This window comes from Leptodactylus fuscus, chromosome 3, assembly GCF_031893055.1.
Source record: "Leptodactylus fuscus isolate aLepFus1 chromosome 3, aLepFus1.hap2, whole genome shotgun sequence".
Lineage (NCBI taxonomy): Eukaryota > Metazoa > Chordata > Amphibia > Anura > Leptodactylidae > Leptodactylus > Leptodactylus fuscus.
In genome coordinates this window covers 218,524,357-218,538,019 of record NC_134267.1, presented here as the reverse complement: position 1 = coordinate 218,538,019, position 13,663 = coordinate 218,524,357, and the positions used below count along the sequence as shown (strand labels likewise).

At 45.3% G+C, this 13,663-nt stretch overlaps 1 protein-coding gene across 1 annotated transcript in view; it reads left to right on the top strand.

Annotated features, from left to right (window-relative positions):
* The window catches only part of WDR35 (WD repeat domain 35), a 49,151-nt gene extending 38,872 nt beyond the window's left edge, over positions 1-10,279 (top strand). Inside the window, exons 25-29 of the mRNA XM_075269205.1 lie at positions 154-318; positions 7,363-7,503; positions 8,682-8,835; positions 9,397-9,637; positions 10,093-10,279. Coding sequence (XP_075125306.1) covers positions 154-318; positions 7,363-7,503; positions 8,682-8,835; positions 9,397-9,637; positions 10,093-10,243 — 852 coding nt within the window. The 3' untranslated portion in view covers positions 10,244-10,279. The remainder of the gene's footprint in view (positions 1-153; positions 319-7,362; positions 7,504-8,681; positions 8,836-9,396; positions 9,638-10,092) is intronic.
* Positions 10,280-13,663: the final 3,384 nt, after the last annotated feature.

Here is a 13,663-nt window from a genome sequence, read left to right as displayed (position 1 = left end):
ATAACCCCGGATTCAGTTTTGCAGGAAAATTGCAACTTTTTTCCCTTGTACAGAAAACGGCACCTAAAATAAATCCGCCCCATTGTGTATAATTCTAAAGTGCAAAACTGTCGCCAGATTTACTGAAAGTGACCAAAATGTGTTGTATTGTAGTGGAACAAAGCAGTGGAGCTTGCCAAGAACCACAACATGAAGGAAATCGGCTCCTTACTCGCCAAGTACGCCTCTCACTTACTGGAGAAGAATAAGACACTGGACGCCATTGAGCTTTACAGGAAAGCCAACCATTTACTGGAGGCGGCCAAGCTCCTATTCAAGGTAAGGGTGTCATATAACGCCAGGAATCTCCATTGGTAGAATTAAGCTTGAAGGTTCAGTTCACGCTGCTGCCATTCATGTCTGTTGTTCTGATCCGTAATAGGATTGGAACAACGGACTGCTAAACCAACATGACTGATGTAGACGGAGCACTCGCGATCTGCACTCCTGTCCAGTCACTGGAGTTTTTTCCATCTTGTTTGCTGATTTTTTTCAGTGGAAGAAAAAGCCGCAACTTCAGGTGCAATTTTATCTTCTGTCTATAGCAGTGAAGATGGAAGAATGGAGAAATGAATGGAGGCCGATGCTAAAGGAGGGTACTTGTTCTGCTTCAGTCATTCTGTCAGCTTTTCAATCTCTTGATCATGACTGCGATGGATCAGAACAATGGACATGAATGGCGGCAGTGTGAACATACCCCAAATCTGCATCTGAAATTATTTCACGTTATATTTTCCATGTATAGCTGTAACTAAATCCAACACTCTGTTAGTTGTCTTAGGAAACCGACAGCAGTTTAGCTCCACCTCATTGTCAGACATGTGACCTGACTTCAATAGTCAGCAGAATACTAGGTACGTTTTCTAGTGGTTGTGCCTGGTATTGCAGCTCTGTGCTGCTCATTCCTATTAAAGAGGACCTTTCATCAGATCAGGCACAGGCAGTTTTATATACTGTGCCTCGGGTAAAGAGCTAGCAGTGCCAGTACCGTAGCTCTTTACAGTCAGTCAGGTACGTCCTTCTACACAGCAGTGCCTATCGCACTGTAGTGTGTGAGCGGGGAGGAACGCCCCCTCTCCTCCTGATAATACTTGTCTATGGACAAGCACTGTGAGCAGAGGGAGGGGGCGTTCCTCCCCGCTCACACTGTACAGTGCGATAGGTGCTGCTGTGGAGAAGGATGTTCCTGACAGACTGTGAGGAATGCCCTTCTGACTGTAAAGAGCTGCGGTAGCGGGACCGATAGCGCTTTACCCGGGGCACAGATCGGGAAAGCCGATAGTGCACTGAATTCAGCGCACTGTCGACTTTCCAGCAGTATATAGAACTGCCTGTGCCCCGGACCATGAAAGGTCTTCTTTAAGTGAATGGGACTGAGCTGCAATGTGAGGCAGAGCCACTGCCAAAATTATGAAGTTGTACCTGGTAAATAATGAAGTGATGAGTGTCTCCCGGTCGGCTGCCGGACTCCTTACTGAATAATGTCCTATAATCCCCTTTAATAAAATAAAGTTTGTAAGCCATCAGACCAGTTACACATTGCAGTCAAGACATTACAGATAGAGGATTTTAGTGTGTAAGCTCTACAGGAGACAGTGAGTGATGATTATATCCGTGAAGCGCTGTGGAATATGTTGGCGCTATGTAAGCAAGAGAAATAAACAAAGACAGCGTTACAGTCAACCCAGAATCCCATCAGTGAACCAGTGCTGCCACCTACTGGTTATTTATGAGATTTGTGAGTAATAAATGATCTCACGGACACCTGCCGGTCAGGACCGTTAACACTTAATTTCTAATCAGCCAATCACATGGCGGCAACTCAGTGCATTTAGGCATGTAGACATGGTCAAGACAATCTCCTGCAGTTCAAACCGAGCATCAGTATGGGGAAGAAAGGTGATTTGAGTGCCTTTGAACGTGGCATGGTTGTTGGTGCCAGAAGGGCTGGTCTGAGTATTTCAGAAACTGCTGATCTACTGGGATTTTCACGCACAACCATCTCTAGGGTTTACAGAGAATGGTCCGAAAAAGAAAAAACATCCAGTGAGCGGCAGTTCTGTGGGCGGAAATGCGTTGTTGATGCCAGAGGTCAGAGGAGAATGGCCAGACTGGTTCGAGCTGATAGAAAGGCAACAGTGACTCAAATAGCCACCCGTTACAACCAAGGTAGCCAGAAGAGCATCTCTGAACGCACAGTACGTCGAACTTTGAGGCAGATGGGCTACAGCAGCAGAAGACCACACCGGGTGCCACTCCTTTCAGATCATACAGCAATTGGAGCTATGGTGTGCCAATCCAAGTGTCTGAAGGACACACACAGTTACACCAGATATTATTACATAAGCAAAAGCACTGATGCCCAATATTAAAACATAACATTTATTTATTCCTATATAAAATATCTTGATCCACATGTCTAAACTCAGCAGCTCGTGTCTCAGCAGAGAGGGCCAGGGGCTGGCAATACCTTAGCCACGCCCCTCATCCATGGATCTCTCCCCCACTCACAGTAACCTGGCAGTGGGGGCTCCTCTGTCACTTCTCCTAACTACCCAGGACATACTGCATACTGTTAAACCCTTCCTCACCCTCCCATCTCTTTTTAAAAAAGGACCTAGACGGGTGTTCTTAAAGGGGCCACATATACAGCTAGAGCCGCAACTACATTGCTCCTAGAGCATTTTTGGCCAGTTCATTACAGTTAATTTTTATTCTACAGAAACACCTTTTTTCGAGGCTAATAAATTGATGGTTAGGAGCATGTGTATCTAAACATCCCTCCCCTTTCGCATTTATGATTAGATAAAACAACAAAAGTTCAGTTGTTCATTTAGCCCCCAAGGGGCCTCCGTTTTTAACCTGAAAATCCATCTTGTTTCACACTGTAACGTTTTTTTATTCCAGTCACCCCCTCTCGGGTTCGGTTTTACAACATCAATCCCTGTGAACCTAAGACAATTTGGATTCCCCTGGTGCAATGTATTCACATGTCTCGCAACAGGGGTATCTCTTTCATTTCGTATGTCGCCCAGATGTTCTCCAATCCGTTTTCTTAGTTCTCTGTTTGTTTTCCCTACATATTCCAAACCACACTCACATGTGATTTTATAGATCACTCCCTTTGTACGACAGGAAATAAAATGCCTAATCAGAAAATGTTTTTTCAAATTTTCTGAAAAAAATTCCTTTCCAGTTTGCAAGAAAGGACATGAGGAGCAACCGCTGCATTTATAGCAGCCCTTTGGTGGAGAAAGCCACGTAGATGTTTTTTCAATGCTGAAGTGACTATGTACTAGTCTATCTTTTATTGACCTCCCCTTGCGGAAGGTGATCATTGGTCTATCCCCAACCACCTTTTTTATCATGGGATCCATGGTTAAAATGTCCCAATGACGTTGTAGGATATTACGTACCAGGGGTGCTCCATTGTCAAAGGTTCCGATTATTCGAATTAAGTCATCAGACTCTTTATTTTTAGGTTTGACCTTTAGTAATTGAGTACGATCAGACCTATACGAGGATTGATATGCCTTTCTCAAAATGTGATCCGGGTACCCCCGTCTTACAAATCTATTTCTCAAGTCTGCCGCCTGGTCCACAAAGTCCTGCCCCCTCGTACAGTTTCTTCTCAACCTTAGGTATTGACCACGAGGTATCCCCTTTTTCAAGGAGTACGGATGACTACTGCTCCAGTGAAGAAAGGAATTTGTGGCAGTTGTTTTTCTATAATGTCTAAATGTCTTTTGTTCCCAGCTCTGATTTTGACCTGTTCAATTGGGTGAAAGATTTGCACCTTTTTGCCCGTAAGTTAAAATGGAAGAAGTTTTTTCAAAATCAGGACGAACGATTGAGTTCAGAGCTGGGGATATCAGTGGACCTACTTCCTGACGTCAGGCTTCTAGCGGAGCAGGGGGAAGGGGGTGGAGAAAATATAGGCCAGGGTCCATTTACAAATTTGTCTGTAAAAAGTTCTAAACTACCACCTATGGGGGAACTATCCTGTGTTGACGTTTTTATTAAAAAGGTCGTACAGGAAATGGAGAAAATTGGGAGCACCCACCACCCCTTTAATTTGAATAGGGAAGAAATGGAAGCCCTACAGAATCTGGAAAAGAATAGAGAGCTGATAGTTAAACCAGCTGACAAGGGGGGGAATGTGGTGCTCCTGGATACTCCACAATATATTAAAATGTGTGAATCCCTCCTCCTCCAAAGGGAAAACTATGCAGTCCTCCAGAGAAATCCAACAACAGACTTTAGTAACCTACTACGGTCATTACTTTTGAATGCAAAAACCTCAGGTTTGATATCTGATGGTGAATATGAGTTTTTGATGCCCTTAGCCCCTATTGAGGCCACGTTTTACTGTTTGCCTAAAGTCCACAAAGGCCTGTCCCCTCTAAAGGGACGACCAATAGTTTCTGGAATTGGAAGTTTATGCCAAAATGTGGGGATTTATCTGGATAGAATTTTAAGACCATATGTTCTGTCCCTCCCATCATTCATCCAGGATACATCAGATTTGTTACGTAAACTGGAAGGAATCATCCTGGATGATGATGTTATACTATGTTCCATCGACGTAGAGGCGTTGTATTCGTCTATACCACATGAATGGGGTCTGAGAGCGGTGGATCATTATCTGCGCTCTCGGAGGAATCAATACCGTACCCACAGTCGATTTATTCTGGATCTCCTGGAGTTCTCCCTGACACATAATTACTTTGTCTTTAACGGGAAGCACTTCCACCAGCTCAGGGGCACCGCCATGGGCAACCCATGTGCGCCCACTTATGCCAACTTGCTCCTGGGCTGGTGGGAGGAGACAATTGTGTTTACGGAGGAAAATGGAGATTTTACATCTGGAATCGAACTGTGGGCACGGTATATCGATGATATACTAGTGTTATGGAGAGGTACACCGGAATCCTTTAAGACCTTTGTTGAACATCTCAATGTTAATGAGATTGGTTTATCATTTACATTTGAGATAGGGGGCACGTGTCTTCCATTCCTAGACGTGTGTATCTCCAAGGGAGTGGGTGGCATACTTGAAACTAAAGTATATAGAAAAACAACTGCCACAAATTCCTTTCTTCACTGGAGCAGTAGTCATCCGTACTCCTTGAAAAAGGGGATACCTCGTGGTCAATACCTAAGGTTGAGAAGAAACTGTACGAGGGGGCAGGACTTTGTGGACCAGGCGGCAGACTTGAGAAATAGATTTGTAAGACGGGGGTACCCGGATCACATTTTGAGAAAGGCATATCAATCCTCGTATAGGTCTGATCGTACTCAATTACTAAAGGTCAAACCTAAAAATAAAGAGTCTGATGACTTAATTCGAATAATCGGAACCTTTGACAATGGAGCACCCCTGGTACGTAATATCCTACAACGTCATTGGGACATTTTAACCATGGATCCCATGATAAAAAAGGTGGTTGGGGATAGACCAATGATCACCTTCCGCAAGGGGAGGTCAATAAAAGATAGACTAGTACATAGTCACTTCAGCATTGAAAAAACATCTACGTGGCTTTCTCCACCAAAGGGCTGCTATAAATGCAGCGGTTGCTCCTCATGTCCTTTCTTGCAAACTGGAAAGGAATTTTTTTCAGAAAATTTGAAAAAACATTTTCTGATTAGGCATTTTATTTCCTGTCGTACAAAGGGAGTGATCTATAAAATCACATGTGAGTGTGGTTTGGAATATGTAGGGAAAACAAACAGAGAACTAAGAAAACGGATTGGAGAACATCTGGGCGACATACGAAATGAAAGAGATACCCCTGTTGCGAGACATGTGAATACATTGCACCAGGGGAATCCAAATTGTCTTAGGTTCACAGGGATTGATGTTGTAAAACCAAACCCGAGAGGGGGTGACTGGAATAAAAAAACGTTACAGTGTGAAACAAGATGGATTTTCAGGTTAAAAACGGAGGCCCCTTGGGGGCTAAATGAACAACTGAACTTTTGTTGTTTTATCTAATCATAAATGCGAAAGGGGAGGGATGTTTAGATACACATGCTCCTAACCATCAATTTATTAGCCTCGAAAAAAGGTGTTTCTGTAGAATAAAAATTAACTGTAATGAACTGGCCAAAAATGCTCTAGGAGCAATGTAGTTGCGGCTCTAGCTGTATATGTGGCCCCTTTAAGAACACCCGTCTAGGTCCTTTTTTAAAAAGAGATGGGAGGGTGAGGAAGGGTTTAACAGTATGCAGTATGTCCTGGGTAGTTAGGAGAAGTGACAGAGGAGCCCCCACTGCCAGGTTACTGTGAGTGGGGGAGAGATCCATGGATGAGGGGCGTGGCTAAGGTATTGCCAGCCCCTGGCCCTCTCTGCTGAGACACGAGCTGCTGAGTTTAGACATGTGGATCAAGATATTTTATATAGGAATAAATAAATGTTATGTTTTAATATTGGGCATCAGTGCCACTCCTTTCAGCTAAGAACAGGAAACTGAGGCTACAATTTGCACAAGCTCATCGAAATTGGACAATTGAAGATTGGAAAAACGTTGCCTGGTCTGATGAGTCTCGATTTCTGCTGCGACATTCGGATGGTAGGGTCAGAATTTGGCGTCAACAACATGAAAGCATGGATCCATCCTGCCTTGTATCGGTAACGGTTCAGGCTGGTGGTGGTGGTGTCATGGTGTGGGGAATATTTTCTTGGCACTCTTTGGGCCCCTTGGTACCAATTGAGCATCGTTGCAACGCCAAAGCCTACCTGAGTATTGTTGCTGACCATGTCCATCCCTTTATGACCACAATGTACCCAACATCTGATGGCTACTTTCAGCAGGATAATGCAATGCCATGTCATAAAGCTGGAATCATCTCAGACTGGTTTCTTGAACATGACAATGAGTTCACTGTACTCCAATGGCCTCCACAGTCACCAGATCTCAATCCAATAGAGCATCTTTGGGATGTGGTGGAACGGGAGATTCGCATCATGGATGTGCAGCCGACAAATCTGCGGCAACTGTGTGATGCCATCATGTCAATATGGACCAAAATCTCTGAGGAATGCTTCCAGCACCTTGTTGAATCTATGCCACGAAGAATTGAGGCAGTTCTGAAGGCAAAAGGGGGTCCAACCCGTTACTAGCATGGTGTACCTAATAAAGTGGCCGGTGAGTGTATGTAGACCTACAACCATTACTGTGTCATGTTCCACTTCTATATGGCCTGCACTTTGTACACCACAGAATGTTGGTTTTACCAGGAGTGTGTCTCCTGTATTTGTACCCATTTGTGTTACCAGCCTTATGACAAGGTATAACCTAACCTTTCTACTATTTCAGATTGCAGACGAGGAGGCTAAAAAACGCACAAAGCCATTGCGTGTGAAGAAGTTGTATGTTCTGGCTGCTTTACTGGTGGAGCAATATCACACACACGTGAAGAACACACAGAAGGGGAAACTCAAGGGGAAGCAGACGGAGGTATGATATCTCACACCGCGCAGCGGCCACTGGTTATAGCATCTCACATTATGCAGTGGTCACTGGCTTGTGACATCTCACACCATGCAGTGGCCACTGGTTATAGCATCTCACATTATGCAGTGGTCACTGGGTTGTGACATCTCACACCGTGCAGTGGCCAATGAGTATAGCATCTTACACCGTGCAGTGGCCATTGGATTATGACATCTTACACCGTGCAGTGGCCAATGAGTATAGCATCTTACACCGTGCAGTGGCCATTGGGTATGACCTCTCACTCTGCTATTTTTGCATTTAGGGATTACAATAAAAGAAGCTGCTGCTGTGCCTTTCTGCTGATGTCATAGTACCTAATATATAGCACTCACCTAGATATCTCTGCTTCAGTGTGGAGGGTATTAGTAGTTTAACCCCTTCCCTCAGTATCAATAAAAACCACTGCCTCTAAAAAGTGTGAGAAGGAAGGAGACTCTCACTGTCATCTCATCCGTTGTCATCATGGTGAGCTTTTTCTTACACACAGCAGCTAATCTGATCAGACAGCTGCAGTATAAAGCAAGGTGGAGAGAGCAAGCAGCTGCCTGATGGGACTGGAGGTGCGTTACAGACATCACTTGCACCATAGACGGCCATGGAGCTGATCTGCAGTCACCAATGGAGCTAATAAGCAGCAAAGACGCCAATGTGTATGCAGATAAGCTGAAGTAGTCATGTGGGTGGAGCCTTTGGAATGAACACTAACGCACTTATGGCTTTTAGCATGTCCATTAAGGATTGAAAAGTCATCGAAGCACAGACATCAGATTGCCTGAATAAATCCTTGTCCGTCACATCTTAATGGGCGTGCTAAGAGCTGTGACCGTTTAGACCAGAGGCTCCGCCTACATGACGCCTAGGACATTGCGCCTCCTAGTGTATTTCCGTTTTTAATGTGTCTTCTTTATTCGGCGTCGCCTAGCAATGACTTTGTGAAAGATGGATAAAATATGGACAGCGCACGGCCCCATAGACTTGCATGTCCAAGAAAAAAAAAGTGCATGGAACAAAAAAAATAATGGCCGTGTGATTGGCTCCATTCACTCTAATGGGTCTGTGCTCTGGCCCTAAATGTGATCACTTCACTCCATATTTCAGTAATTTGATGACACCTGTCCTATGAATTTGCTTTATTGCAGGCTACATCGGCCATAGCGGGTCTGCTGGAGGAGGACAGTCTGTCTGATAATCGGATAGTTGACAACCCCTGGCGAGGGGCCGAGGCCTACCACTTCTTCCTGCTCGCTCAGAGGCAGCTCTATGAGGGCTATGTGGATGCGGCCATGAGGACAGGTATATAGAGGGTATATACAGGGTCATTTACTTCTGTTGCATCCACAGGCAGTATATACATGTGACAGAGCTGCTTTAAAGGGGTCCCCAGATGGATTGATCTGCAAGGGGGCAACTTCCTAACATGCACTGTTACCTGACACTTTAAATGGATTGTCTCAGGAAGATTAGTGGGGGTCCGCTGCATGGGATATATCAGAATTGTGACCCATTCACATGCCATTTTTTCATAGCAGTATTGCATTGTTAATACAGTTTCAGTGCATTAGCTATAATTACATTGCATGGCCGCCATGAAACTAAAAGCATGCAATGTAAACTGGGCACAAGCTCCGCAGCTAATACAGTGGCTCAGCCGGGGTCTCGCTGATCTTTTATTGGTGACGTACCCTGAGAACTGAACCACCCCTTTAAGGAGGTTTCGAGCATGTTTTACCGATGGCTTATCCTTGTGTGATCCAACCCTGCGACTGCCATTAGTGACCAACACACAGTTCCTGAGGTCAGGTCCCCATTGATCACATCTTAAGGCCATTTCCGAATATCTTTGTCTTTTTTCAGCTCTCCATCTACGAGACTATGAGGATATCATTCCCGCTGTAGAGATCTACTCCCTCGTAGCACTTTGCGCCTGCGCTAACAGAGCATTCGGTACGTGTTCCAAGGCCTTCATTAAACTGGAATCTTTAGAGATTTTGAGCCCTGAGCAAAGGCAGCAATATGAAGACCTTGCCCTGGAAATCTTCACCAAGCACAGCCCGAAGGACAGCAGGAAGGCAGATGTCGACGTCTTCCCAGATGGGTGAGAATTGCATTAGAGATGGAGAGATACAATATATTAGTAACAGTACAAGTGTCTGACGACTGGGACCCCCAGCGATCAGGAGAATGGAGGCCCAAAAGTACTCCCGAAAATACTCCCTGTGGATGTACTGCCTGCGCACTTCTGTGACCTGCGCTCCATCTACTTCTTTAGGGCTGCTGGAGATTGCAGTCCTGGTAGCCGCAAAGAAGTCAATGAAGCGTAGGTCACGCTTGCACACTGATGCTTCAGTCACAGGGGTCTTTGAGTGGACATTTGTGTCGCCATTCTCCCAGCAGTCTGACACCTCTCTGCTATCCTGTGGCTAGGGGATAAGTGTCACTAATGGTACAACCCCTTGTTATAAACATAACTTTACCACAAACATTGCCTAATACATTACTTGAGACCAAATATTTTATATGAATATTAATTTTTCTTTGTATTCCTAACAGAGGGGAAGGTAAACTCCCAACATGCATTGCTTCAGGAAGACCCATCACCGAATATCAGTTCTGGATGTGCAGCGTCTGTAACCACGGCGTGCAAGACCGTGAAATCTCAGCATACAGCTTCTGTCCACTGTGTCACAGCTCCATATCATAGTCATCACCTCTGACCTGTCATTTTATACTGTAAATAAAAGTTATAATGAATTCACTGACCACTGTCCTATATACTCGTATTCACTGACCACCGTCCTGTATATTCACTGACTACCGTCCTGTGTATTCACTGACTGCTGTCCTGTGTATTCACTGACTACCGCCCTGTGTATTCACTGACTACCATCCTGTGTATTCACTGACTACCGTCCTGTGTATTCACTGACTACCGTCCTGTGTATTCACTGACTACCGTCCTGTATATTCACTGACCACCATCCTGTATATTCACTGACTACCGTCCTGTGTGTTCACTGACTACCGTCCTGTGTGTTCACTGACTACCGTCCTGTGTATTCACTGACTACCATCCTGTGTATTCACTGACCACCGTCCTGTGTGTTCACTGACTACCGTCCTGTGTATTCACTGACCACCGTCCTGTATATTCACTGACCACCGTCCTGTGTGTTCACTGACTACCGTCCTGTGTATTCACTGACTACCGTCCTGTGTGTTCACTGACTACCGTCCTGTATATTCACTGACTACCATCCTGTGTATTCACTGACTACCGTCCTGTGTGTTCACTGACTACCGCCCTGTGTATTCACTGACTACCGTCCTGTGTATTCACTGACTACCGTCCTGTGTATTCACTGACTACCGTCCTGTATATTCACTGACCACCATCCTGTATATTCACTGACTACCGTCCTGTGTGTTCACTGACTACCGTCCTGTGTGTTCACTGACTACCGTCCTGTGTATTCACTGACTACCATCCTGTGTATTCACTGACCACCGTCCTGTGTGTTCACTGACTACCGTCCTGTGTATTCACTGACCACCGTCCTGTATATTCACTGACCACCGTCCTGTGTGTTCACTGACTACCGTCCTGTGTATTCACTGACTACCGTCCTGTGTGTTCACTGACTACCGTCCTGTATATTCACTGACTACCATCCTGTGTATTCACTGACTACCGTCCTGTGTATTCACTGACTACCGTCCTGTGTATTCACTGACCACCATCCTGTATATTCACTGACTACCGTCCTGTGTGTTCACTGACTGCCGTCCTGTGTATTCACTGACTACCGTCCTGTGTATTCACTGACTACCGTCCTGTGTATTCACTGACCACCATCCTAATATTCACTGACTACCGTCCTGTGTGTTCACTGACTGCTGTCCTGTGTATTCACTGACTACCGTCCTGTGTATTCACTGACTGCTGTCCTGTGTATTCACTGACTACCGTCCTGTGTATTCACTGACTACCGTCCTGTGTGTTCACTGACTACCGTCCTGTGTATTCACTGACTGCTGTCCTGTGTATTCACTGACTACCGTCCTGTGTATTCACTGACTACCGTCCTGTGTATTCACTGACAACCGTCCTGTGTGTTCACTGACAACCGTCCTGTGTGTTCACTGACTACCGTCCTGTGTGTTCACTGACTACCGTCCTGTGTGTTCACTGACTACCGTCCTGTGTGTTCACTGACTACCGTCCTGTGTGTTCACTGACTACCGTCTTGTGTGTTCACTGACTACCGTCTTGTGTGTTCACTGACTACCGTCTTGTGTGTTCACTGACTACCGTCCTGTGTATTCACTGACTACCGTCCTGTGTATTCACTGACTACCGTCTTGTATGTTCACTGACTACCGTCCTGTGTGTTCACTGACTACCGTCCTGTGTGTTCACTGACTACCGTCCTGTGTATTCACTGAGTATCCAGAGGAACCCCACACAAACACGGGGGCTACCTAGGCACACAGTAAAGAGATTGGTGTACCTGGGACTTGTTCATAGTATAGCGGTTGTTTACGGTGCAGTGGTGTGCGATGCCAGACTGCCGCATTGGCCCTGGTAAGCTGAAGATGTAGCAGAGCTGTCAGGGTGCCATTACTGGATCAGAGCTTGCGTAGAGCATGGTGAGGACACAGTCCTTGGACAATCTGTCTTTGTGGATATTTTGATTAAATGGATGTTGAAAAAATGGTTGCAATACCAGACAAGCCCACAGGCAAGAGTGGCGCTGTTTTTTGAAAAAAACAAAACAAAAAACCCCAAAACATTCTTGAATCTCACTCAGCCCTTTTGATTTGGGTTTGGATACAAGACTATGCCCAGATTTTTTGGTATATGGGATGATTTCTCACCTCTCACAAACTGGAATGTTCCATATTAATGAACGCACAAGCCTGCAAACTGAGTACATTATACAGGACACATAGGGGCCAAGCTGAACCCTGATATTATTGAGAATTTATAGCAGGGGGCACATTGTTCCTTATATTGGTCTCAGCTGCTGCAGAACCACTTTTTAAAGAGGAAGCAGAGTAATAAACATCTCACACCTTGCTTGACATCTTTGACCTGAATCCATATCTTCGACGCCGCGCGTTAAATCCATGTGTAATTACAGAAATCACTGACCGGAGAGGAAATATTTTCACGGTTAACAAATTTTCTGTCAGATTTCCAAAAAAATAAACATTTTTTTTGTATTTTGTCCTTTTCGGTTGTTCTATTACACAAGTGTTAGCCAGACACGGCAGTTTCAGACTGTTCCTGTGATGGACGTCGCGAGCGCTGTTTTACTATGGAACGGCAACCTCCGAGTGATGGGAAGAGAAGACTGTGAGTGAGACAGCCATCAGCCATAACATTAAAACCACTGAGGTAAAGTATGGAATATAGATTATGTCGTGACCATGGCGCCGCTCAGGGGTGGATATATGAGGTAGAAAGTGAACGCACAGTTCTGGACGTCAAAGTGGTGGAAGAAGAAACTGGTCAAGTGTTGGGATCTGAGAAACTTTTATATGCGCCAACTAGGTCAGCTCCAAGATGGCGGCTCTTGTGGGGTGTTTCTAGTATATAGTGGTAAGACCAAGGGAGGACAACCGGTGACAGGGGAATCCAAGGTTCACTGAATAGCTGAAACAGTTCTTGTTAGCCATGATCGATGGATGTTAGTATATACTGGGCCCCGCGGCTAGTCATATATGGGCCTGTATAGCCTCAGAGTGGCCATATTGATTGCTACTAAAAACTGGACCATGAAACAATGGAAGAAGGTGGCCTGGTCTGAAGAAACGTGGATAGTCGGTACGTGTCTGGATAATGTAGGGGTCGGTGGTATGTCACAGTAATGGCCACACAAATGGCAGGAGCCTTCCTTCTTCCCATAATGCATTGCGTGAAGTTCTGATGGGAAACCTTGGCCTCTGGCATTCATGTGGATGTTATTGTGACATGTACCACTGACTGTCTACATTGTCCAGACACGCAACCTACTGTCTACGTTTGGTCAGACCAGGTCACATTGTTCAGACATGACAAGGGTGCCCCCTACTGGCAGTGACCTCAGTCAGCAGGATGATTGTTAAGGATTAAATGAAT